Source organism: Adiantum capillus-veneris, chromosome 25 (genome assembly GCF_014529385.1).
Source record: "Adiantum capillus-veneris isolate H3 chromosome 25, ASM1452938v2, whole genome shotgun sequence".
In the NCBI taxonomy this organism is placed as follows: Eukaryota; Viridiplantae; Streptophyta; class Polypodiopsida; order Polypodiales; family Pteridaceae; genus Adiantum; species Adiantum capillus-veneris.
Window position 1 is genome coordinate 64,381,201 of NC_140955.1, and position 25,670 is coordinate 64,406,870.

At 43.3% G+C, this 25,670-nt stretch overlaps 1 protein-coding gene across 1 annotated transcript; it reads right to left on the reverse strand.

Moving 5' to 3' along the window:
• Nucleotides 1–3,484: 3,484 nt before the first annotated feature.
• On the reverse strand, nt 3,485–5,151 carry LOC147425004 (F-box/kelch-repeat protein At5g15710-like). The gene has a single exon (XM_086500698.1). It carries the CDS (start codon nt 4,974–4,976, stop codon nt 3,744–3,746), a length of 1,233 nt encoding a protein of 410 aa, XP_086356824.1. The 5' UTR covers nt 4,977–5,151; the 3' UTR covers nt 3,485–3,743.
• Nucleotides 5,152–25,670: the final 20,519 nt, after the last annotated feature.

Consider the following 25,670-nt stretch of genomic DNA (forward strand, 5'->3'; position numbering starts at 1 on the left):
GGGCAATGGACATGCTCTCTCCTAACAGGTTTTTGCAAAGAAGGGTCCAATCGAACACATTGAAATTAATTATATAATTTGTAGAATACTATATGAGGGCATCACATTTGATGGCAGAAGCTATAATTTTTTTTCTTTTTTCTCAAGCCAATACTGGAGAATTCTCTTTGGAAATTCGCTTCAAATCATGCTATCTCGTGTGATAGCATTTGCTCATGGATGAGGGAATTTTCAAAGATAAGGAATGTCGCAAGTTGTGCAACTCGCATGGGGCAATGCTTTATGCATAAAAGCAAGGTCCCCATGTTTATGAGGATGCAACTGAGGAGATTGTCGGCATCGAAGGAGTAAGTGGAGGAGCTTAGTATTTTAAATGATTCGCGTCAACGCATGACCCTTTGGAGCAGTTTCCTGATGGAATGTCACATTTCTGGCCACATAGATGCATCCGAAATGGCCCAAAACCCTAGAAACAACTATTTGTTTCTATCCTGATAGTTGTTTCTAGGGTTTTGGGCCAAAAATGTGACATTCCATATGGAAACGGCTTGAAAGGGTCCCACATCGGCGTGGGACCCTTTGAGACAATTTCGGGACGTTTTTTGACCCGAAATCCCCTCTTCTTCGAGTGTCAAAATGAGATATATGGACATTCATTTCTATGATTTGAAGACGTTTCGGATGCAACAATGTGATTAAAATTATCAAATTCCAACAACTATAAAAATTTAGATTCCTTTAACAGATTTTGAAGCTTTTTACTTCATTTTGAGATCAAAGTTTCGTCTCTAAACTCATAATATGACGTATGGATATTTACTTTTGAGATTTTAGGAAATTTAAATACGATGATATAGTCAAAATGATTAAATTCTATATCTATTATATAGTCATGTATAGAAATATTCAATGAATTTCTACACGTGGTTTTTTAATAATTTCATGTAACACTATCAAGACAATGTTGTCTATTAATACTGGTAATATCCTATTGTTTGTAGAAATCAAGAATATATAGCTTCTAAAAGTAATTAATCTTTCTTTTATGTGGACACATTGTAGGAATCTTGTGGTCAATAGCAATTTTGTATTTATTAACATTTTTGTAGCAATAACTTAGTCTCTCATCTCTCGGGATGTTTTAACCATGCTGTGTGATTTTCTTTATTTCTTTTATGATGGTACAATATCAAAGTTTTGGTCATCTTTACTAGAAATTCTACTTTGCTCGCTTTTTTTCTCTTAGGCAATGGACATGCTCTCTCCTAACAAGTTTTTGCAAAGAAGGGTCCAATCAAACACATTGAAATTAATTATGTAATTTGTAAAATACTAGATGAGGGCATCACATTTTATAACAAAAGCTATAAATTTTTTGCTTTTTCCTCAAGCCAACTACAAGAGAATTCTCTTTGGAAATTCGCTTCAAATCATGCTATATAGTGTGATAGCATTTACTCATGGATGAGGGAAAGGAATGTCGCAAGTTGTGCAACTCGCATGGGGCATAAAGCAAGGTCCCAATGTTTACGAGGATGTAATTGAGGAAATTGTCGGGATCGAAGGAGTAAGTGGAGGAGCTAAGTATTGCTCTTGTTTTAAATGGCACACACAAGGCATTATAACAAAAAATAAAATGCTCCATGCACGCCATTTGGCACAACCCTCTTTTAGGGGGGTTTTCTCATTTCTCCCTCTCCGAGTCTTAAAAACAAGCGAGTACACCTTCATTCTTTAGGTCTTTAAGCATCTTAAAGCCTTAATGTTTGCATCCAATTGATAGATTATACAACTCTTACATTTTATGCATGAGAAAAGCCACATTTAGTTTGCTACAATTACCTCATGTGAATTAGAGACCTGCATTTAATGAAAATTGAATGTTTTCTCATAGCTCCAAGCTAGTCAAGCTAGTTACTTCAATCTTTCCAGTATCTCGCGTTCAACGAGATGGAAGACCAATGTTTTCTATCATTGGTTTTATGACAATAAATCCGGAACCAATCAAACCAGATTGTTATATAATAAATTATTAGAAACACCTATAGAAGAGTATAAAGCAGCCTTAGACACCTTCCGATTACGAAAAGTTGGGGGCATTCTTTCACAGACCAGTTAGTTGAGGGAATACCCTTGGGTATGTCTGCCGCAATAGCTGATATTGCGGGGATCCATATTTAACTTTATTACTTCATATCATGCAAATATATTCTTTATTTATCGAAAGTTGAAGTAATAAAGGTAAAACTATCCTAGATCAAATTATTATGCGACAAGAAGCCCGTGAAATAGTTGAAGAAACATTTAGGGCTCTAATGTCAAATGCAAAAGAGCTGCTAAATTTATTGGGATTCCTAACTAAATTAAAATTAGGGGGAGGGGGGGGGGCTCCATAAGTGTATTTTCGACTATATCGAGAGATTGTTGGAAACACCCTGATAATATAAAATGCCTTTAATCCCTTATTTTTACAATATATGGGTCAGGGCTCCGCCTACCCATTACTCTACTTTTTGAAACTTCATTTTGCTTTTCATTTTTCATGGCTATACGCTAAAGACACCAAGCAAGCTCCTATAACAAGAAACACACAAATGGAGTGGTTAGGTCACAAGGCTTCCAAGAGTAAGGCCCAAGGTTTTAACGTGTACATACATACCTTTTTCCTTATAGTGCTGTATACACAAAAAGGGAACTACAATAGGAGACAAGCTCTAAAAACAATGTATAGATAGCTCCTGTCAAAGGAGAATTGTTACCTTCTCTAAGGAAGCCTTAAATTAAAGATTATCCCAAGAGTTCCAAATACCTTGATGTGACCAGATAACCCAGTGACAAAACCTTGTAGAGTTGGTAGAAAGCAGTTCCATTGAGCTTCTTGAACATTCACTGATTTCCAGAGTTCCTAATACCACAAAGCTCAAGCCAATAAGACACCCAAGCAAAGGAAAACTTATGCATTATAGGAATAACAACAAGACTCTAAACAATCAAATAGGCTATCTGAATCTCTGAGAAGGAATCCCGACTCCCAAACACGGAGAGACTCATCAAATGAGTTTCAAGTACGTAGACAAAACCAGAGAAAATAAGCAAGAAGTGTTTTCTTCAATAAGGCAGTGACACTAAAGAGGATAGAAAGGCACCCCCTTTACTGTTGACAGCGCCGAATGCTTAAAGCAGTGGGGACATTGTTGATTGCATATAGCACGTGAGAAAGGCAGAATCAAATGGTTGACATCTTCTCTTCAATCATCTTTTTTGCATGTCGGGAATCTCTGTACCGGATAGATGCTTCTCTTCAATCATCTTTTTGCATGTTGGCAACCTCTGTCCCATGCCATCAATCGATTAAAGAAACTGACAATGTACAAATTTGTTTAAGAAAGTTACATGGCATAGACCCATGAGCACATGGTGACAAAATAAAAGACACAAACGTTATCAAGCGACAAAAAAAAAAATCAACTTTTTGGTATACGTGTACAAGCCAAAATTGTGGTTCTTTAAAACTATTAACAAATCAAGTTTACAACAAAGATGTTATTGCACATCCTGGAAAGAATTCTGTGTTTCCAAATGTGCAAAAATTTCAAAAGTGTACATCGAAGTAGAGAGAATACAGGCCAAAGGCAGCTCAAAATTTGTAATCTGTCGCCTGAAAACCTTAATTGCGTCTGCTTGCATTGCTTTTTACTCGGACAGAATATCTTTACCTGCATGAGAGCAATTGGTACTCCAACTCATGATTCCATCCGAATTGAGCTGACAATTTTCGCATGGACACAAAAGCTAAAAAGATAAATTTCGCTTCTATCCATTCCAAACGCACTTGATGGCGTTAACTGTTGCCACAGGGCTGGCTCCTTTGTGAGATTACAAACAACTAATTTCGGGTTTCTCTTTGCATACAAGTAGAGGAGGTCACCTGAACTGACAATTTGGAAATTAAGAGGACCTTTCCCTTTCGCACAGAAATCCTTCATTATGCCATACGGCATTCTAGCAATCTCAATCATCTCCTTGCCGGGCTCCTGAAGCTCCCATATCCTGACACTCCTAAAAGTATCTCCTCCATGATACATACCCACTAAAAGAAGCTTGTCTTTGTGCTCCACGAGCTTCCCATACGCATATGATTTGGGAAGAAGCATCGGAACCTCACTCCAAGTTCCCTCTTCTACATTGTACACAAGAAGGGCATCTAAAGGGTCTGCACTCCAGCAATAGAACAGCCCTTTTGAAAACAAGGAGCATGCCGAAACTAATTTTCTCTGCGACGGCAACCTGCTGGTTACAATCCATTGGTTGGTACATGAATCATAAACCTCCGTCACAGCCTCTGCCTCATAACTTGCCACAGCAATGACCTTGAATGTGCATGTATTTATGTCCACAACCAGCCCAACCACAGGGTCAAACCGCCGCTCCTTCCAACGGGGAAGCTCCTTGTAAGTGCCCATGAGAGGGTTGAGCACAAGAAGAGCCTGATCTTCTGCATATGCGTTGACACAAAGCAAGCCATTTGCGGCCGCAACAGGATACATGAGATCTCTGGACATAAAGGGAAATTGCACCTTCCTCCACCTGCAGAACTCATAGTCAAACGCATAGGATCCCTGGTTGGCAGGTTCAATACAGAGGGCAAAAAGCCAAGGCTCGGGAGGGTGCAAAGCAGAGGAGAGGTCAAGGAGGGAGAGAGAAAAGGTGCTTTCATGCCATATCTTCGAAACAAGAGAGGCACGCACAAATGTAGACAAGGGGAGGCAAGCCCTGATGCGATCAAGAAGATCCTGAGGAAGATCGGGGAAGAAGAGGTCAGGCTGTGCAGAAAAGGAAGCGTGGTCCGGCACAAGACAAGCAAGGCCCTGTGGAAGAAGCTCGAATTTCTTGCATCTTATGCCCACCATGGCGTGCGAGCCACGCCACACAGAGCGCCATAGCGAAGCTTCGACGCAACTTGCCGCATTCCCCATATCGTTCCTCGTCCACTACACCCCCATGATGCAAAGCCTATTTGTGCGTTGTTGCCGCTGCGGCTGCTTGTTGCTCACATGTTCCATTTTCTCGCGCACAACTGCCATGTAGTTCGGCGACGACCTTCTTGAGACCTTGCCCCTTCCCATTGAGAAAGAGAGAGATGAGAGAGAGAGAGAGAGAGAGACAGGTTTTTAAATAATGTGTACGCATGATGTGGCACGCTGGCAGAGAAACACCTTGGCACCTACAAAATTTAGAGACGAGCTCGTGCGAGCCGCCTACGGGTCTCGCTCACTCTTAGGGTAGAGGGGCCAATAAGCGCACGGCCCCCAGAAGAGAGACAAAAATCAATGAAGCACAAAGGCGGGAAATAGTCGCAAGTCAAGCTATTAATAGCATACTTTTACAACGTGTCCTTGACACGATAGAACAACCCACACCCAATCACGATAGGTCATGCTCTAGCCCACCACTCCCAGCTAATGCAAACTCACTGAGAGAAACCTCTCATGCCAAACTCTTTCAAGTATGCAACCTCACTTACCAGATGGTTTCAGTCAAATACACTTTGACACTAAAAAATGACATCCACTACTCCTTGTGAATGTAAAGCTTGTCTAATAGATATGCATCCTCAATTAGATTCCTACTTATGCACCTCAATTCTGTTGCACAAAAGAGGCGGATGAGTTTGCTGTTGTGGAAAAGCACACGTATTACCAGTCTTTCTTTGCAAGATACCAAGAAAGAAGGCTCCATTCATTAGGGAAGAAGAAGTTTTTTGTGACGGAATACTCTTATTTACTTGAAGATAAAGAGTCACATTGATCTGAGATAAAAACATGCAGGTTACAACTTTTCATTGCATTTTCAATATGTTCCAACTTATGGTGTGTTTACAAATATGCACTTCATTACTTTGAACAACTTCAAGTTGGCAACATTTCATTGTATTGCTCAGATGTTCCAACTTGTGATGTGTTTACAAACATGCGATTCATTACTTTCAACAACTTGGCATACATCATGCCTTGAAAACAACATTCCAATATATGCTCCATTTGCAGGTACAACATTGCGCGACCAACAGAAATTGTGAAAGAAAAAACAATGTGAAAACCAGAAGCAAGACATCCACTCCACAACTTGGTACCAGCCCATCCTTCAAAGTATCCTCACGAGTAGAAGCTGTGAGAACAAAGAAAAGGTTTGAAAAGCTAGCAAACCAAAAACCTCCACTTGTCTTGCAAGCCAAGCCAAAATTCCCAAAACCAAAAGCTCTGGAACCACAAATTCATCATCCCACTCTCGAGAATCCTCCCACCACATCTAAAAAGAAACGCAATCAAAAGACTTGGACTGAAGAGGATATGGCTAAAGCCACAAGAGGATGGTCTATCATTGGAGAAATGTGCAATGCAATTTGGCATGAGCAAAACAGCAATTGCAAATTGGGAAGAGGGAAGGACTATCAAAAAAAGAAAGGGACCAACGACATTCCTAAGTGTAGAAGAGAAGGAGGCTTTATTACAGTGGATCTTTTTGAAATGCAATTCTGGGCATGGCGTATCCGGACTAGATGTGAAGCTAAAAGTTGTTGGAATCTGCCAAATCAGACACACGCAGCAAGCTCTATTTCTTATTGAATATAGTCACGGTTGTAAGTGAGGTAGGAAAAGCATCGACGGACGTAAAAAAAGGTGAGTGCGCCCAATTCTCTACTAACAGACTCATAGTCGATGCACATACTAAACTTATTTGCCCTATATAATGATGCAAGTTTATTTGCCAATACATTGATTTTCACATATGTGCACTAATTAAAAATTAAAATTTTGTAAATTTTTCCACCTTCCAAATGTAAACTTTAGAGAGGCAAATTTATAATTAATTCATTGAATTACACTAAACCTAGGTTTTTTTTTGCCAACATATGCAAAATCCAAAGACACAATTTATCTCTAAATTTTTGCGCCCAAAGTTTTGTAATTTTGCCTCACGTGGGCAGAGTAGCATCTCTGTACAAAGTCACATAGACCCTCTTAATTCTACATTTTCCTTCATCGACAGGTTGGTGGCTATCGCTTTTGTCTCCTTACATGCTACTACAAGGTTTTGGCTATTCCTCGAGCAAGGACTTGGGCAATGAGAGTGTTCCCTCTCTCCCTCCCTCTCTCTCTCTCTCATTGCTCATAGTTGTTGTCATCAATAGCAACTCGCCATAGCAGCAAGCAAAAAGATCTCTCTCTCTCTCTCTCTCTCTCTCTCTCTCTCTCTCTCTCTCTCTCTCTCTCTCTCTCTCTCTCTCTCTCTCTCTCTCGTTAGGAAATAGGGTGTAGCTAATTAGATATTAGAGTAGTTTAGTTAATGGAGAGATATAATTTTCACACACGAGAGATTATAGAGGAGAGAGGAGGAGGGAAATAGGGTGTAGCTAATTAGAGAGTAGTTTACTTAATGGAGAGATATAATTTTCACACACGAGAGATTATAGAGAGAGAGAGAGAGCACGATATATGTGGTTCACCCAATGTGGGTTACGTCCATGGGAAAGTAGCCACTCAATGGCTTTAGTACTTCAAATTAGTAGGTTACAAAGGGATTATACCCTTAATGGAGCTCCCGCCTTGCTTCACTCTCACCACCTCACACACACCTTGTTTCATCAACTTCACAATGCACTACAATCGTTTTCTGTGTAGAAGATGCCTCCTTTTATAGGCCAAAGGGTTGCCCTCTCTTATCAGAGATAACCGTGTGTAGTAGCCCTTGTGTAGACAAGTCCAAGTTGGACTCTCCAATGTGCCCGTGTGTGGCCACCCTTGGGAAGACAAGTTCGCCTAGAGATCGGCCTGTTGGAATTAGGGTTGCAGAGAAACACACACAGCTTGGAGAAGACGAAGGAAGCTCAAGGCACACAATAGAGAGTGTGTTTCTTAGTGTGCAATGGAAAGATAGATAGCCCTAGAGTGATGGGCGTATATACAATGCACGGGGGAAAAAACCTCCTAAAGAGGGAAAAAAATGCCCCGGCGGTCCTAGTGTGTTCACACACATCACTACCACATGTATATGGTAACAAATCCCCCCTGGAGTGATGCGGTGAACGAGAGCTGGCACATGAGTAAAGGGAAGTGCCATGCCCTGAGGACAGGATCAGTCCACAAAGGGGAGTAAGCCCAAAGCTTTGCGGAAAGCTTCAAGCTTCTCACGAGACAATGCCTTTGTGAAAAGATCTGCAAGGTTGTCCTGTGTTGGCACATAAGCCAAGCTGATCTCTCCTGCTGAGAGCCTCTCCCTGACATAGTGGTAATGCACCTCAATGTGCTTTGTGCGAGCATGAAAAACTGGGTTCCTCGCAACTGCCAATGCGCTCTGACTGTCAGTGTAGATAGTGTTGGCAGTGTCCTGTCCAACACCCAAGTCAGCCATAAGGCGTCTGAGCCATACACACTCAACCGTAGCTGTGAAGACTGCCCTGTACTCAGCCTCACAACTCGAAGTGGCCACAGTAGGTTGCTTCTTGCTCAACCATGATATACATGAACTGCCAAGCATGAAACAAAAACCACTTGTGGACACTCGCGTGTCAAAACAACCAGCCCAATCTGAGTCCGAAAAAGCATGTAAGTCTGGCGGCAATGATCCCCCCTTGGGATAAAACAAGCCAAGATGTAAAGTGCCACTAAGGTAGCGGAAAATCCTCTTGACAGCCTGCCAATGCTTAGACCCTTGGCTATGCATAAATCTGCTGACCTGCGAGACTGCAAACTGAATATCTGGCCTCGTGTTGCATACATAAATGAGGCAGCCAACGGCAGTTTGGTAAAGAGTGACATCAGCAGGATCGCCAACATCATGTAGACTCAACTTCAAACCTGTTTCCATGGGAGTGGCAATAGGTTTGCAATCCTCAAGTCCAAACTTACATAGCAATGTCTCTATGTAACTTTTCTAACACAAGGCAATACCACCATCACACTGCTTAAACTGTATACCCAAGTAATGATGCAACAGCCCCAAATCTTTCATCTTGAAAGTAGCATTCAAATCAGCCTTAAATTCAGCAATATGTCTCTCATTTGGTCCAGTGATCAGCAAATCATCAACATAAAGAACCACAATGAGAAATACATCATCCTCACGCTTTACATACAATGTGCTTTCTGTTGGACTGTTACGAAAGCCTCGTTTAACCAAATGAGTGTCAGCTTTCTCATACCAAGCACGAGGAGATTGCTTCAACCCATACAAAGCCTTCTTACATTTGCACACTTTGTCCTCTTGTCCTTTTATGACAAAACCGCGAGGCTGCGTTACATAAACTTCCTCAAATATGTCACCATTCAAGAAAGCAGTAACAATGTCTGATTGATGTACATCCCAACCAAAATGAGCTGCCAATGCACATAGAAAACGCACAGTAGTCATACGACAAGTGGGAGCAAAAGTCTCTTCATAATCTATGCCTTTTTGTTGTGCATAACCCTTTGCAACAAGTCGAGCCTTATGGCGATCGATCTCACCATCCGGCTTGCGTTTCAACTTGTAAACCCACTTCGTACCAATGGCCTTTTTGCCAGGAGGCAAATCACATAAAGTCCATGTGTCATTCTCTATAAGTGCATCATATTCTGATTTCATGGCAGCAATCCAATTTTCTGAATTCTGTGCTTCATCAAAAGACAGAGGCTCCTCAACATCATGTAAACTAGACACAGCCAAAGCATAACAATCTGATGCATAAGATGCATGGCGAGAGCCTGAACGAGTACGACTAGATAAAGGTGCATCCAATTTACTGTCACGCAAAGTGTGCACCAGCCATTTTGGCATACCTCTAGCCTGCTCATTTTCAGCCCTTTCCTCATCAAGTACATCATGTACATCTGCATCAGTAATAGGCTGTTCTAAAACATTTTCAGAAACCCCCATATGCTGTACATTTGCCTCATTGGAACTTACATTCGTATTTCCACCACTGAAAAGAGGCAACAAAGTGTCATAAATGTCCTGTGAGCTTACATTACTGTCTCTAGTACATGACAGCAAGGGTTGAACAGAATCTTCCACAAACACTACATCCCGTGAAACCAAAATACGTTTTGTTTGCGGATGATACAACCTGTAACCTTTGCTTTCAGCACTATAACCAACAAAAATACATTTGACAGCCTTATCATCCAATTTTCTGCGCTGCACTTGTGGCACTAAAGCATATGCCAAACAGCCAAAAACACGCATGTGCTCAATAGAAGGTTTTCTATCATGCCATGCTTCATATGGAGTAATAGACTGCAAAGCTTTCGTAGGACACCTGTTAAGTACATAAGTGGCACACATGATGGCCTCAAGCCAAAAAGAATGCGGCAAAGCTTGACTTTTGACCATACATCGTGCCATTTCCGTTAGTGACCTGTTTTTCCTCTCAGCAACACCATTTTGCTGAGGTGTATAAGGCACTGTACATTGGTGTTTTATCCCACGACTAGCCAGAAATGCATTAAATTCATGAGACATATACTCCCCCCCTCGATCGGAACAGAGGGTGCCCATAGTACATTTTGAGACATTTTCAACCATAGCCAAAAATTGTTTGAAGCACATAAAAACTTCGGACTTTGCTTTAAGCGGAAATACCCACGCATGCCTGGAGTAATCATCAATGAAAGTCACGAAGTACAGGTAATTGCCCAAGGACGGAGTTTGCATGGGCCCACAAACGTCACTATGCACAAGCTGCAACCTGCATGTGGCCCTAACTGAACCATCCTTTGGAAACTTAGAACGCTGCATTTTACCCAGAATACAGCCTTCACAAACATGTTTGATAGGTGCTTCAAGAGGCGGCAAAGAAGCAACCATATCAGATTTCTGCAAACGCAGCAAACTGGCAAAATTCAGATGACCAAAACGTGCATGCCAAAGTTTTGCATCTGAAATAGCCCTTGAATCTGCAACAGCATTTGCAAAATTTTGTCCACACTTGTCATACAAAGTGAGCTTATACAGCCCACGGCACAAAAGCCTAGATGCAACAATTTCATCACCAAAACTGAGATCATGAACTGTACATCTGTCATCCACAAATTTGACTACAAGTCCAAGTCTAGCAAGTGCGGATACAGACAATAGATTCTTCTTGATCCCAGGTACATAAAGTGCATCAACAAGTGTGAAGGAACTGCCATTAGCAGCAGTGAGCACAATCTTTCCAACTCCCTGAACTGGATAAGAGGCGTTGTTGGCACAAGTGACTGAATTCCCATGAGGGACAGACTCGAGAGAGGTAAACAATTCACGATGTGAGGTAATGTGCTTTGTAGCACCACTGTCGAAATACCACACATGTGAATCTGCAGCAACTGACAAGCATGCATCATGGACAGCAGGATTGTAAGTGCACTCTGCGCTAAAAGCCCATTCTGCATCAACATCAGCATCACAATCTCCTTTCACAGAAGACTCAACAATGGCTGCATTTGTAGTGGAACCAGCATTTGCAGTGGAACCACCCTCTTTCTTCTTAGCCTCTTTGGCCTTCAACTTAGGACACGACTTGATCAAGTGATCATTGGCTTTACAATAATGGCAACGCATCTTCTTTTTGCCCTTATCACCAGAATTGCCAGACGAAGTGCTGCCAGCAGAAGCATTAGGAACAGAATTTTTGCCACTCGCAGCAGAACCATAAGAAGTGGCTGCATTACTGTTACCACCCTTTCTTTGAGAAGCAATAAAAGCCTGTTCAACTGCACGCTGCCTAGTCCTGTTTTTTCTAGAAAGTGACTCTTGCAACAGCAATGTGCATAATGCATCAAACTTGACAACTTCAGGATTTCCTTGGGTCATCAGTCTCCAAGTACTAGCAAAAGTCTGGTAGGAATCTGGTAAGGCATCAAGAACAGTCTGCACAAGGGAACTGTCAGAAATGACTTCACCTGCAGAAATGAGTTGCTCATTGATATCCTTGACACTAGCAAGGAAAGTGTCCATATCATCTTCCTCATGCATAATCTTCGACTCTAGCTCTTTACGCAGCAAAGCAATTTTAGCCTCATTGCGGCTTGCATAAAGACCTGCTAGAATATCCCAAGCCTGTTTTGCAGATTTTGCTGAACGGATGTGAGGAATAATGGTGCGCTTCACAGACAACGCAATCAATGCATGAGCCTGCGCATCCTTAACATCCCAACGAGCTTGTTCTGCTGTAGGCAAAACAACTCTAACAGCTGCAATCCTTGCAGCAAGACCTGCAACATCCTCAATATCGCCTACATCTTCAGAACCAGGACGTACATCAATGCCCTGCACAATGTTCCAGACACCTTTTGACACAAGAACGTGTTGCATCATATAAGCCCACATAGGGTAGTTGTCCCCATCCAACCTGTCCTCAGCAGCAAACATCTTGAACACATCTGTGTTGTTGTTGTCAGCCATGGTAAATGCTGCACTTGATGTGAAAACTGCCCGAAAATAGGAGAAATGGAGCAGGAACAACTTGTGCTATATAGCACAAACCGTAGAAGACTATAAGGCACTTGTTATGCAGAAAATGGCACTGACAGAAAATCTGCACAAAATGACGAAATAGCCTGTGCAGTACTGCCCGTAGTGGAAACGGAGGCCGAAATGTGCCCAAATCAAAATTCTGAGCAGACCGAGCTCTTTGAGTTCTCCCAAAATATTTGTCGACCTGCGAACGCTCGCCAAAGCTCACTGAAATCGGAGAAAGTGAGCAGGCGTGTGCTGGAGCAGCTGGCGACTAAGCCCGGGAGGACGTGACCTGCTCTGATACCAATTGTTGGAATTAGGGTTGCAGAGAAACACACACAGCTTGGAGAAGACGAAGGAAGCTCAAGGCACACAATAGAGAGTGTGTTTCTTAGTGTGCAATGGAAAGATAGATAGCCCTAGAGTGATGGGCGTATATACAATGCACGGGGGAAAAAACCTCCTAAAGAGGGAAAAAAATGCCCCGGCGGTCCTAGTGTGTTCACACACATCACTACCACATGTATATGGTAACACGGCCACCTTCCATTGACTTTCGACCATGGGCCACCAAACATTGACTACCGGTCACCGGCCAATCGGCCAACCGATTGACCGTTTTTCGATCACTTTTTGGTAGCTATCCGGTCATAATATTCCGGCAAAAAGGGAATATTCAAGCGATTTCAATTTTTGGAGTGTGATTTTTCTTACGCACGATGGCTTCTCCTCATAAAGGGGGCCTTACAAATGTGCACTTTTGAGACTAAAAGTTACAAGGGGTAAATCATGCTCCATACTTAACAATCTCCCACTTGGAGACTGATCTCAACACCAAAACTGTGACTGCTTTCCACCCTGGCTTCTTATCCTTGAATACCAATTAAAGATCAATAAAATCTTAGCTTCTCCTTGTTGACCACCTTTGTAAACATGTCTACATGATTCTCACTTGTCTACACCTTTCCTAGCTTTAGTTATCCCTGTTCCAAAAGAGTGCATATGAAGTGATATCTCACCTCAATGTGCTTTGTTCTTGAGTGAAAGGTTGAATTTTTGCAAGAGGAATGGCGCTTTGACTGTCACTGTATAAGTCACAATTGTCTTTCTTGTATCCAAGCTCCTCCAAGAATTTGTGAAGCCACATTATTTCTTTGCTTGCCTCCGTCATTGCTACATACTCTGCTTCAGTGGTAAAAGTGAGACCACTTTCTACAGCTTTGAAGTCCAACTTACTGTTGTGCCTCCAACTGTGAATACGTAGCTAGTGGTGCTCCTTCGAGTGTCTTTGTCACTCTCCATATTTGTATTAGCATAACCCTGTAAGAAAATATCAGTGCCTCCAAAATACGAAGCATTTGTTGTTGTCCCCTTTAGATACCTAAGTATCCACTTTACATCTTGCTAAGGCTCTTTACCTGGATTATCCATGAACCTACTCACAAGTCCCATTGCATGTGCAATATCTGGCCTTGTCCAAACCATAGCATACATTAGAGAACCTATCGTTGCAGCATATAGAACTTTAGACGTATAGGCTATCTCCTCTTGTATCTTTGGACACATATCCTTGGTTAGTTTCAAGTGACTAGCCAAAGGTGTAGAAATTGATTTTGCATCTTGCATTGCAAACCTTTCTAGTACCTTCTTGATGTAATCCTCTTGAGATATCTTTACTATCTTCTTCGTCCTGTCCCTTGATATCTTCGTGCCAAGTATCCGCTTTGCAACACCTAACTCTTTCATTGAAAAAGATTTAGAAAACCCCTCTTTTAGGTTTTTGATATCTTGCATGTTAGCACTTGCAATCAACATGTCATCAACATACAACATTAGGAAGATAAACTTCTCATCTTCCAAATTCTTCTTGTAGATGCAGTGATCTGAGTTGCATCTTCTAAATCTGTGATCCAACATCCATTGATCGAACTTCAAGTACCACTGTCTTGATGCTTGCTTTAGACCATACAAACTCTTCTTTAATCTGCAAACCATTTTCTCTTTACCCTTTACTTCATACCCTTTGGTTGAAGCATGCAAATTTCCTCCTCCAAGTCACATGAGGGAATGCCATATTTACATCCATTTGCTCAAGATTTAGGTCATGAGAAGCCACAAGGCTTAAAACAAGCCTAATTGGGTTCATTTTCACAACATGATAAAATATTTCATTGAAATCAATACCTTTGTTTTGAGAAAACCCTTTTACCACAAGCTTAGACTTGCACCTTTTCTTCCCACCTTCTTCCTTCATCTTGTACACCCATTTGTTCTATAGTGCCCGCTTACCTTTAGGAAACTCAACCAATTCCCATGTTTGGTCGTGATGCAATGAGTCCGTCTCCACTTACATGCTCTTCATCCATTCTTCTTTGGATTTGTGTTGCGTATCTTCTTCATATGATTCCGACTCTCCAGAATCTGAGACCAAGAGATGATTGAAGAAAGGAACGAACCTTTTTGGAGGTCTACTTGCTCTTGTAGATCTTTGGGGTATAGGTTGAAGCTCCTCATTTAGTTGACGTTGTTGCATGTTCTCACCGTTTGCACTCCTTGAGTCTTCACCGTCCTCAAGCTCCGTGTACTCATCACTTGTATCTTTTGTTTGTTTTCTTTCCAAGTAATCTTTGTACATATTTTTTTGTTGAAAATTACATCCCTACTTCTAAAGATTTTACCATCTTCAGGATTCCATAGGCGATACCCAAAGTCAGCTTCTCCATAGCCAATGAAGAAACACTTTTGGACTTTGCATCTAGCTTTGACCTTAGGCTTCTATCTATGTGCATAAAAGTCTCACATCCAAACACTTTGAAAAATGCATAATTCACCGGTTTACCTACCCATGCCTCTTCTGGAAACCCCACATCCAATGTTGTTGAGGGTGACCGGTTGATTAAGTACACAAACGTACTTACTACTTCCGCCCAAAGCTCAAGCGATAGGCCTTCATGTAGCCGCATGCTTCGTGCTCGCTCCACAATTGTTCTATCCATCCTTTCCAAAATGCCATTCTGTTGAGGTGTCCTTTGCCTCTGAATGCCGTTGCTAGCACAAAAGCTTTCAAAAGATTAGCTGCAATATTTGCCTCCATTGTCAGATCTGAGACATTTAAGCGTGGTACCTCCTTCATTCTATGGAAAACGCATCGGACTTATTCTTCATTACATAAACCCATGTTTTCCTAGTTGCATCGTCTATGAATGTTACATAGTACAACGAGCCACCAAGGGATGGTGCGCTTGCACGACCCCAAACATCATAATTAAGAGATGAGAATTTACAAATTTGGTATTTTTTACAAGGTTTGGTTGAAACTGGAAAAAAATGATGACAACCTACGATTTTTACTGAAGAGGGCGTCGTGGACGCGATGTCGATGAATGGCAATCTCGCTGGTGTGTCGGTGTAGCGCACTCGTCACTTTCGGGGTCGGTCGGGGCATGCCTTCGGCGCCTTTGCTTGTTTTGGTGTCGATGTCGCGAGATTTGGTCGTCTTCTTTCTTTTGTCGATGTCGATGTCGTTCAGTTTCTTTTTTTCGTACTTTTTTTGGTGTGTGCGTATATGCGTGCATGTGTATGTATGTGAGTGCGCGTGGATGTGTGTGTATATATATTAGTGTGTGTATGTGGGTGCGTGTGTAGGCAGGAGAGTGTGTGCGTGGGAACGAGGGAGTGATATATATATTTATATATATATATATATATAATTTTTTTATGTTGCTTACTGCAGAGAGCGGAGACGCAGATATTTGGAGCGAGAGAGAGAGAGAGAGTGCGAGGGGTGCGTGTGTGTGTGTGTGTGTGTGTGTGAGAGAGAGAGAGAGAGAGAGAGAGAGAGAGAGAGAGATGGGGTGAAGTGAGAGTGTGTGTGTGTGGTGTCTGTCTTCCCTTCGCCCGCATGGGCCGAGAGCGAGAGAGAGAGAGAGGGTGAGGGAGGTCGGGCCAGCATGCGGTGGGGAGAGATGGGAGTGGAAGCTTGTGTGTGTGTGTGTGTGTGTGTGTGTGTGTGTGTGTGATAAGAGAGCGGAAACACGACACCTTCGGGCCTGAGTGCGTGGGTGAGAGAGGGTGAGGATGGACGGCCTGACTCAGAGGGTGCGACAGGGCGGGAGTGGGAGGTGGATGCGCTCAGGTGGCCCGCTGTCAACACAGAGCACGAGAAGGGGGGGGGGGGGGGGGGGGGGGGGGGGGGGGGGGTGGATAATGGTCAACGGAATGGTAGGTGTGAGGGAGAATTATAGAGAGAGAGAGGGAGAGAGAGAGTTATGTTGTGGCGGGTTGCCACCGTCGGGAAGAGAGTGAGAGAGAGTGTGTGAGTGGGGGGGAGGGGGGGGAAGATAGGGGAAGAGGTGGGGCGGTGGTCCGCCGGTGAGAAGAAAACGGGGGGGGGGGGGTTGGTATAGGGAGGAGAGTGAAGCCAACGGGGTGTGGACGAGAGGGGAGAGGGGGGGGGTATAGTATGGCGGCCCGCTAGGGCTGGGATATGGGCGAGCGAAGAGAGAGAGAGAGAGAGAGAGAGAGAGAGAGAGAGAGAGAGAGAGAGAGAGAGAGAGAGAGAGAGAGAGAGAGAGAGAGAGAGAATAATGGAAGAGAAAGAGGGGCAATATTACAAAACTTGCGGCCCACTACGGAATATAGGAAATGTGGTTTTTTATGTGCCCATTGGGCCGGGTGGTGTAGCGACAGGGTAAGTGAGAGAGAGTGGGTTGGCGGAGCCGAGCATTAGGGGGGGGAGAGAGAGAGAGAGAGAGAGAGAGGGCCCCGGGTGCTAATGGAGAGGTGTGGCCAAATTGGTGGCGCTCCACCAGTGGTTAAGCCTAGAGGGGTGGTGAATGTTAAAGAAACCTCCTTTTTCTTCTTTTTTTTCTCTCTTGGTAATATGCTCTCCCCTTCTTGGGGTTTGGTTCTCGCGGTCGCGATTTCGAAAACCGGTCGCCAATGGCTAAATGTAACTAGAAAGAATTCTTAAAACTAGTGAAAAGGTTTGTTTGGAAGAACAACACGAAAACCTCCCGACCATGGCAGTGGGTTAGATGGGAGGTAGTTGCTCGCCCGGTAGACCAAGGAGGGCCAGGCATTCTTAACCCTATATCCCATGTTGAGGCCCTATGTGCCAAATTTATGGTCTCACTGGCTAAACAGGACCAAGCTTGGGCTATCATGACCAAGGAAATGCTTGATGCAATAAAACTGGGATCGAAAGGGGGAAAGTGGAAGGGGGTTGTGATGCACAACAAACTTCTCGCCCCGAAGTGGTCTTATCTTAGATCTGGTGGACTCTCAGGGGAACTGAAGAGGAAGTGCAAAAGAGCAGCTAAGGTTTTGGAATGGGGGGAAGCAACGGGATACTTTAAGAAGTCCATCTTGCACTAGTCCCCTTGGCTCTCTAAAATATTGGGGCCGCCGCAAAGCCCCTATTGGATAGAAATGGCCAGGAATGTGAATAATAAGGGGCTCGTTTGACTAGAGCAGTTCTAAGATGGCAACAATAAGTGCTCGAAAATTGCTAACTCTTTACCCATCCAATTTCAACTGAATGGCTTTGAGATCTTACTAGTCTACAGGGTGATGAAAGAGCTTGATAAGGTGGTGATGCCAATTTGTGAATTCAACTTTGAATGGGACGCTTGGAGATGGCCCGCGAGTAGCCTCTTTTGGAAACCACGTTCTAAAGGCATCTACCATGCATTAATGCACGAGGCTAATTGGTGTAGCCCCCTCAACAAATTATGGAAGAGGCACTGGACAGAAAAACGGTGGGAGGGAGTCATGGAGAACATCTGGAAGCCAAGGTGGCCTCAGTATATGAAGATATTTCTGTGGAAAGTGATGTGGGGTGCTCTACTGAGGGGCGTAAAGATCCAAGAAAGAGGAATCGGGTCCGATCGTTGCTCGGGGTGCAGAATAGCTAGTGAAGACCTAGCCCACCTTTTCATGGGATGCCAAGAAATCAGTGGCATGGCTGGGAAAATATGCAAGTGGATTCAAAGGACATGGAAAATTAAGTTCTTCAAGACTGATATGTTCTTTGGTAGTAACAGGTTGGGAATCTGCTCTGCTTGTCTGCACTCAAATAATCAGATACTACTTCTTTCACCAGATTTGGCAAGCAAGGAATCGCCGCGTGTTTGAGGGGGATCTGGCTGTGGAGAGCTTTTGTGAAATTATACAAGAGAGCAGAGTGACAATCCACATGATCGGAGGCAGACAAGCATTAGAGGACTGGTCTAGAACAATACATGTCATGATGACATCTTGTAATAAGTAAATCCTGGGAGTAGCCGTGGTTTCTCTATCAAGCAGAAAACTTGTAATCCTTTGACCCTCAAGGCTCGGTCTAAGCTCGAGGTTGGTGTATATTTCTGATGTTCTTAATACGATCCAATCACAACTGTGAGTTTTGCAATATATATATATATATATAATGTATTCTTGACAAGTGGAAAGTGATGTCTATTGTTGGATTTTTTCTCAAGACCTTCAGGATGAGGTCAAATGCACACGTATAAGGCTCAGTTATGAATAACAAAGACATCTATCTATAAACACACTCTCTATTTTTGCAATTCCTATCATACTAATAGATTGTCTGACAGGGTTCATTGTTCAGGGACACCCATGTGCCAAGGGGGGGTAACCTCCTCTCCTCTCAGTCTCTCATCTCTTCTCTCACATACATGCGTAGCACTCTAGTTTAGAAGGTTTGCATGCCCTATTCTCTCCTCCTCTCTCCCTATCTTAGCCTCTTTCCACTCATGTGTCTCGATGGAATGCGACCTGTCATAATAATCAATATCTAATTCTCCTAAATGATTTTCTCATATTAAACTGATCATTTAATGTGGGGAAGTGCCAAGGGAGAAAAAGTTAGAATATTGGTTAAGTTAGCAGACCGGCCACAGTAGGGATCCAAAGGAGGGAAAATAGGGATCCAAAGGGGGGGCCATCTGCAAAAGAGCCATGTGAAACAATGGGCTAAAAAGACCAGGTTCAGCCCATTAAGACTTCCAAAATGCTAAGGTTCCAAAATTCAAAGGTTGTGTCCAAAGGTCAACCCTAGGGAAAATTGGATGCTTAGTGTGTGCCCAAAAAGTCTTTCTACATCCCTACATGGGAGGGGGCGAGCCCCAAAGCTAGGGGATGAGAGAGAAAGCCACACACACACACACAGGCTCCCTTTACACAAAGGGAATGAGGGACACATGTCAGCTCCCTAGGCCAGATGCCCACAAGGTGTGCCCAATTCCTATTGGAAGACCCTTGAAGTGGACCAATGAGAATTAGGCTAGAGTAAATCTAGTTTAATTAATTTAAAAACATTTAATAAAAGAAACCAATAAGAATTAAGTGTCCTAGAAGACTATTGGGCAGTCTCCCAAGGGGTCCAATGAGCATTCAGGAGCCCCATGGCTTGCCTGATTCCTATTGGCCAGGAGGCAAAGGGGTCCAATGAGAGTTTAGTTTAATTATTTAATTACCTAAAGCTCTCACAAAAGGGGAAAGAGGGACACATGTCAGAAGGCTATCACTTATGCTGCTTAATCCCTATTGGCTTGACCTGGGGAGGTCCAATGAGGCAAAAGCCAGACTAATTTAGCAGCTAGGGCTCGCCCAAGAGAGGGGGGGGGCTGATTTTTGCTTGGCATTGACACACACACTCTCACACTTGACCATGTGTGAAGGGAAAATACTCTATCTCCTCCCAAGCTTTAATGGAGAGCTCATCACCTACTCCAAGCTTGTGAGATAGAAGCCTACATCAACACTCTCTTGGCATGTGGATGCAAATCCAACCAAGAGCCAAGCTTCAATGCATGCTCATCTTCTCTACCAAGCTAATTACTAAGCTAAGCTATGCTAATATGAGTGATTATGTGAGGAGATGTACTTCTTTCTCGTAAGATACTTCTTTTTCCTCTCAATCTACTCTCATACCCTGCTAGCTCTCACCATCTTCGAAGGTGTGTGAGGTCTTGGGTCTGAGAACGGGGATAATTCAAGTTGTGTTTGATTAAGTGTTTTGCTTGGTGTATGAAGCTTCCATCTTCATTGCACTAGCTAGTCTTGAAGGAACACAAAGAATTGTATTGTACAATGTCTCTCTTGATGGGAGAAACCATAATACAAAGCCTTTTGGAGGGGGGACCGGCTCCATGCAAATCCGGTCCTCAACTGTTGTCAATAGCTTAATTGCTCTCTCTTTTGAAAGTATTGTCGATGCTATCTAACTAGGTGTTATGCTTTTTGTTGCTCTCTCCACCCAAGCACTCTTGTAAATCTCATTAGGAATCAACTCTAATGAAATGCCCACTATGTTCATGCTAAATTCCGCTACACAAAAGATTTTAGGCCATTAAATGTTACATTGGTATCAGAGCCCAAGGTTTCTCTTTTCTTGCTCAAGAAGGGAGGTCCTCAAGCTAGCTACAAATGGTTGGTATTATTAATTGCCTGTGAGTAAGTAGAATAGGGATTTTTCAGCCTTGCAGTGCGCCTGCCTTTGTGCAGTTAACGGGGCATCACCGTCGAGAGCTATGGTCTTAATAGTGGAGTCCTACGGGGCTTGCCTACGGCTTAACCACTATTGAGCTATTAGAAGCTTGACAGGAGCCGGTGCTGTTTTGGTGTCGAAAGACCCTCTCTTCTATTCCTTGCAATTAATGGTATTCGAGCCGCGGGTACAGTAGCTTGAGTGCTTTTTCTAAAGGGGTAAAGAGGAGTAGCAACTAGGGCTTGAAGTGCCAAAGTACACCTAAAAAGTTTACACCTAAAAGTTGTTAGAATGGCTGACAATATTAAAGAGAGTGAAATTAATGTTGATAACTTTGATTTTGCTCATGAGCAAGCTACTAATGATGCTTCAATGCTTGTTAATTATCTTGTTTCTAGGCTTCAACAAGCCATGGGCAATCCATCTCTCCAAAGTGAAGTGCAACGGCAGCTCCGTGCTCACGGGATTCTCCAAGCTCATCACCATGACGAGAGAACACCTAGGAAGCCTCCTTGTGAGACTACCAAAAGAGGTCTCTCTCCGATTCAGGAAGAAGAAGAGAATCCATATGAAGGGCTCAAGAACTTACTTCTTGATGATGCATCTCCTTCCCAAAGGAGAACTCAAGAGCCTCCACCAAAGGAACGAGAAAGAAGCGAGTCTCCCGCCACCTCGGCAGAGATGGCTCCACGAAGACGGCGGGCTAAACGCTCTCCATCACCACCAAAGCGGAGAAGACCATCACACTCTTCTCCACGCCATAATTCAAAGAGGGATGATAAAAAGCAAGAGAAGAAAAAGGCGAGAAAGAGGACACCCTCTTCTCCATCTTCTTCATCCTCTTCCTCTTATGAAAGCTATGGTGAAGACGACAAAGATCAAGACAAGAAAAAGGCGAGAAAGAGGTCACCCTCTTCTCCACCTTCTTCAAATTCTTCATCTTCTGAAGAAAGTGATGGTGCAACTTTTGAACCATCAAAAAGAAGAGGCCATAGAAAATCCTATGCCGCATGGAAGAGGTCGTCCAAGCTGAAGAAATTCAAAGAGGGAGGGAAGAGCATCTCTTTCCTTACCTATGATGGCACCTTCGGTGCTACAGACAAAGTTTTGGCCTTTATCCAGCAATTCGATGCGGCGTTTGGAGATGAGGGCTTCACGGAGTCCTCTAAGCTACGCCATGTAGCTATGCACTTTCAAAAGTCCGCCAGACAATGGTGGTCTAGCCTACGAGCCAACGGTGAAGCTCCACGAACATGGAAGGCTTTAAGAGCTTCCATTATGAAGCAGTTTTTGGCCACCGATGCCAAAGACAAAGTACTCACCGAATGGCGAAGCTTAAAGCTCTCTCCCAATGAATCCATCCACAAATATGTAGACAAGTTTTGGGACTTACAACTCAAAGCCACTGTCTTCAAAAGGTTGGATTTTGGAGAGCAAAAGCAACAATTTTGTGCGGGCTTAACCGAAGAAATGGCGGAGTATGTCAACTCCCAAAGGCCACGTACCATATCGGCGGTAATACACCATACTATGGTGGCCTCGCGAATCAATTTCCAAACGGGGGGTAAAAGAAATAATAAACCCCGGAAAACAAGGGTTCCAATGAGCCTAAGGGGAAGGACAATGTCCAAAAGTCTCCTAAGGGCAATTCCAACAAAGCCAAAGAGAAGGGAGTTTACAAAGGAAAGAATAAACTCTCTCCTGAAGAGCTTGAGCGTTATCGTAAAGATAACCGGTGTTTCAAGTGCGGCGAACAAAGACATGCGTACCGCGCTTGTCCCCAAAAGAACAACCGCCAAGATCCTCCTAGAGCTTCTTTGGTTGAAATCCAAGAGGAGGAGATTCACCAAACTCACCACAAAGGATCTCCTCTATGCCATGCTTGGGGAAAGGTAAGAGAACATGATGCTTTTATTCTCTTTGACCCTGGTTCTACTCACAATTTTATATCTATGGAGTTAGCCACCAAGCTAGGCATACAATCCTACGAGATGGGAGATATCCTACCCGCAGACAGTGCCTTCAAGGGGCAAGAAGCTTCAGTCACTCCCTTAATCGGGAAATTGAGGCTTCATGTTCAAGGCTATGTGGACAAAGAGGACTTCTTTATCTCTCCTCTCAAGCATGAGGATGTAATCCTAGGGGCACCATGGTTTGACCGTCTGGCTGCCCATGTTAAATTTCCTGAAAGGAGAATCTCCTTTAAGTTCAGGGAAAAGGACATGTATATAGATGCTAGGGAGATGGGTAACACCATCCCCATTGTACATACACCAGCTTTCAACAAGTCAATAAAGAGCTCTATTTCCGTGTACATGATTTTTGTTAAAGATTCTCAAAATGAATCTAATGCTTTAGCAAAAGAAAATAAAAGCAACCAAAAGGAATTAGAGTTATCCAATTTTCTCAAGGGGTTTCAAGATGTCTTTATTGACGACATCCCTTGTGAGCTACCTCCTAAACGAGGTAATGACGACCATGCAATTGAACTTCTTCCAAGAAGTTCACCGCCTAACAAACCTCCTTATAGAGTTTCTCAAGCTCAACAAGAGGAGATTATGCGGCAAGTGCATGAGTTAATTGAGAAGGGCATGGTTAGGCCTAGCTCATCTCCATTTTGCTCACCTGTGCTATTAGTGCAAAAGAAAGACGGCACATATCGTATGTGTGTCGACTATAGAGCACTAAATAGGATCACTATCAAGAATAGGTTTCCCATTCCACGGGTAGAAGACCTATTTGATAAGCTACAAGGATCGACCTACTTCAGTAGGATTGACCTAAAAAGTGGCTATCATCAAATAAGGATAGTTGATCAAGACATTGTAAAGACCGCATTTCGTACTACATTTGGTCTTTACGAATACATTGTCATGCCTTTTGGCTTGACTAATGCACCAGCCACATTTAACCGCTTGATGGAGAAGCTGTTCAGACCTCATCGAACCTTCACTGGAGTGTTCTTTGATGATATTATCATCTACTCTAATTCATTAGAGGAACACAAGCAACACCTCCAGGTAATATTTCAAGTTTTAAGAGAGAATAAACTTTATGTTAATCGAAAGAAAAGTGAATTTTTCTTGCAAGAGATTCAATATTTAGGTCACATTATCTCTCAAGATGGAATCCAAATGGATCCATCCAAGTTAGAGGTAATAAAAGGATGGCCTAAACCAAGGAATCTTCATGAACTAAGAAGCTTTATAGGTATGTGTGCATACTATAGACGCTTCATAGAAAAGTTCTCACAAATTGCGGGACCATTACATGACCTAACAAAGAAAAATGTTAGGTATACGTGGTCTGCTAAGGAGAACAATGCTTTCGAAAAGCTTAAAGAAAAGCTTATCTCTCAACCTGTGCTTACACTACCAGATCTCTCAAAACCATTTGAGGTCCAATGTGATGCTTGTGGTGATTGCCTTGGAGCTGTTCTGCTCCAAGAAGGGCACGCCATAGGCTATGAGAGTCGAAGGCTCGACCCTGTTGAGCAAGCTCTAGGCATATACGAAAAAGAACTCCTTGCAGTTCTACATGCCTTAGACTCATGGAAGCACTATTTATTGGGGACTCCTTTCATTCTGCGAACGGATCACCAAAGTCTTAAGTACTTCATGACGCTGTCAGGAGTTTTTTGGCGTAAGGGATTGCGCATATGTACATACACATGCATGGTGCATCAAATAAGGAATTGCCCATTTTCCAGAGCCAGGTGGTTACGTGGGGCCCACTTGTGTACAGGTAGGACAGGGTGTACATAGTGCATCGATTTTCACTATTATCAATACTAGTATGTTTTTTCAACAATAATGAGGAGTTTATAGTGCGTAAAACTTCTCGAGGAAGCTATCCGCGGGCCGACGACGTGAGGTCAGCAGGTGCGTCAGATGGCATCTAGTGGCGTCAGGAGGGCGAACGAGGTCAATATTTGCACGCGGATGAGGACGGACACAACGTGGGTGTTTTCTGGTGAGAGTTATGCAGAAAGGTCATCATTAGGACCACTTTTTGGGGCCACTTCACGTGGTGGCGAGATGCATTATTGGAAAAAAGCTCGGTGCCAGGTGTGCGAATGATGCAAAAAGGTGACAACTATGCACTGCGAGGTCAGTTTTTGGCCTGTTCGGGGTCCGTTTGAGGTCATCTAAAAGGCCAAGGGTGCCCAACTAAAAAAGCTAAGTGTGGGGACTGAAAAAACAGAGAGAAGACCAGAAAAAACGTGGAGAAGGGAGGAGGAACAGCCGCAACTGTGTTTTTGCTCATTTTGGAGCCTGTTTTGGCCGTAAACTGCTCATCCGAGGTCGGATTTGAGCACTTTGACATTGTAGACTGGGGTTTTGGGCCGTTCCAGACGCGATGGCGCTGTCCATTTTGCCAAATTCCTCACTCTTTTCCTGCTGTTTTTCTGTGTAAGTTTCTCCTATGAGCGAAGTTTCTCCTCCAGTTTGTGATTGTATCTGGTATCTTTTACCCATATTGTGTGAGCTGTTTGCCCCATTGGTGTTGGCCCAAGCTCATTTGTATCTAAACATCAAAAATTCTCCTCTTTTGAGCTGAGTTTTTTGGGTGTGTGTGTGTGTGTGTGTGTGTCTGTGTGGAGTGGGCAAGTGGATAGTCTCTCTCCTCTCACTCCAGAGGTGTGTTCCCTGTCTCGGCCAGGTGTGTTGTGTAAGCCGAGTAGTTCCCCATAGTGTGT

Bases quoted from the DNA above. Each gene is read 5' to 3' on its own strand.
- LOC147425004 (XM_086500698.1), bottom strand. From the start codon at position 4,976: ATGGGGAATGCGGCAAGTTGCGTCGAAGCTTCGCTATGGCGCTCTGTG.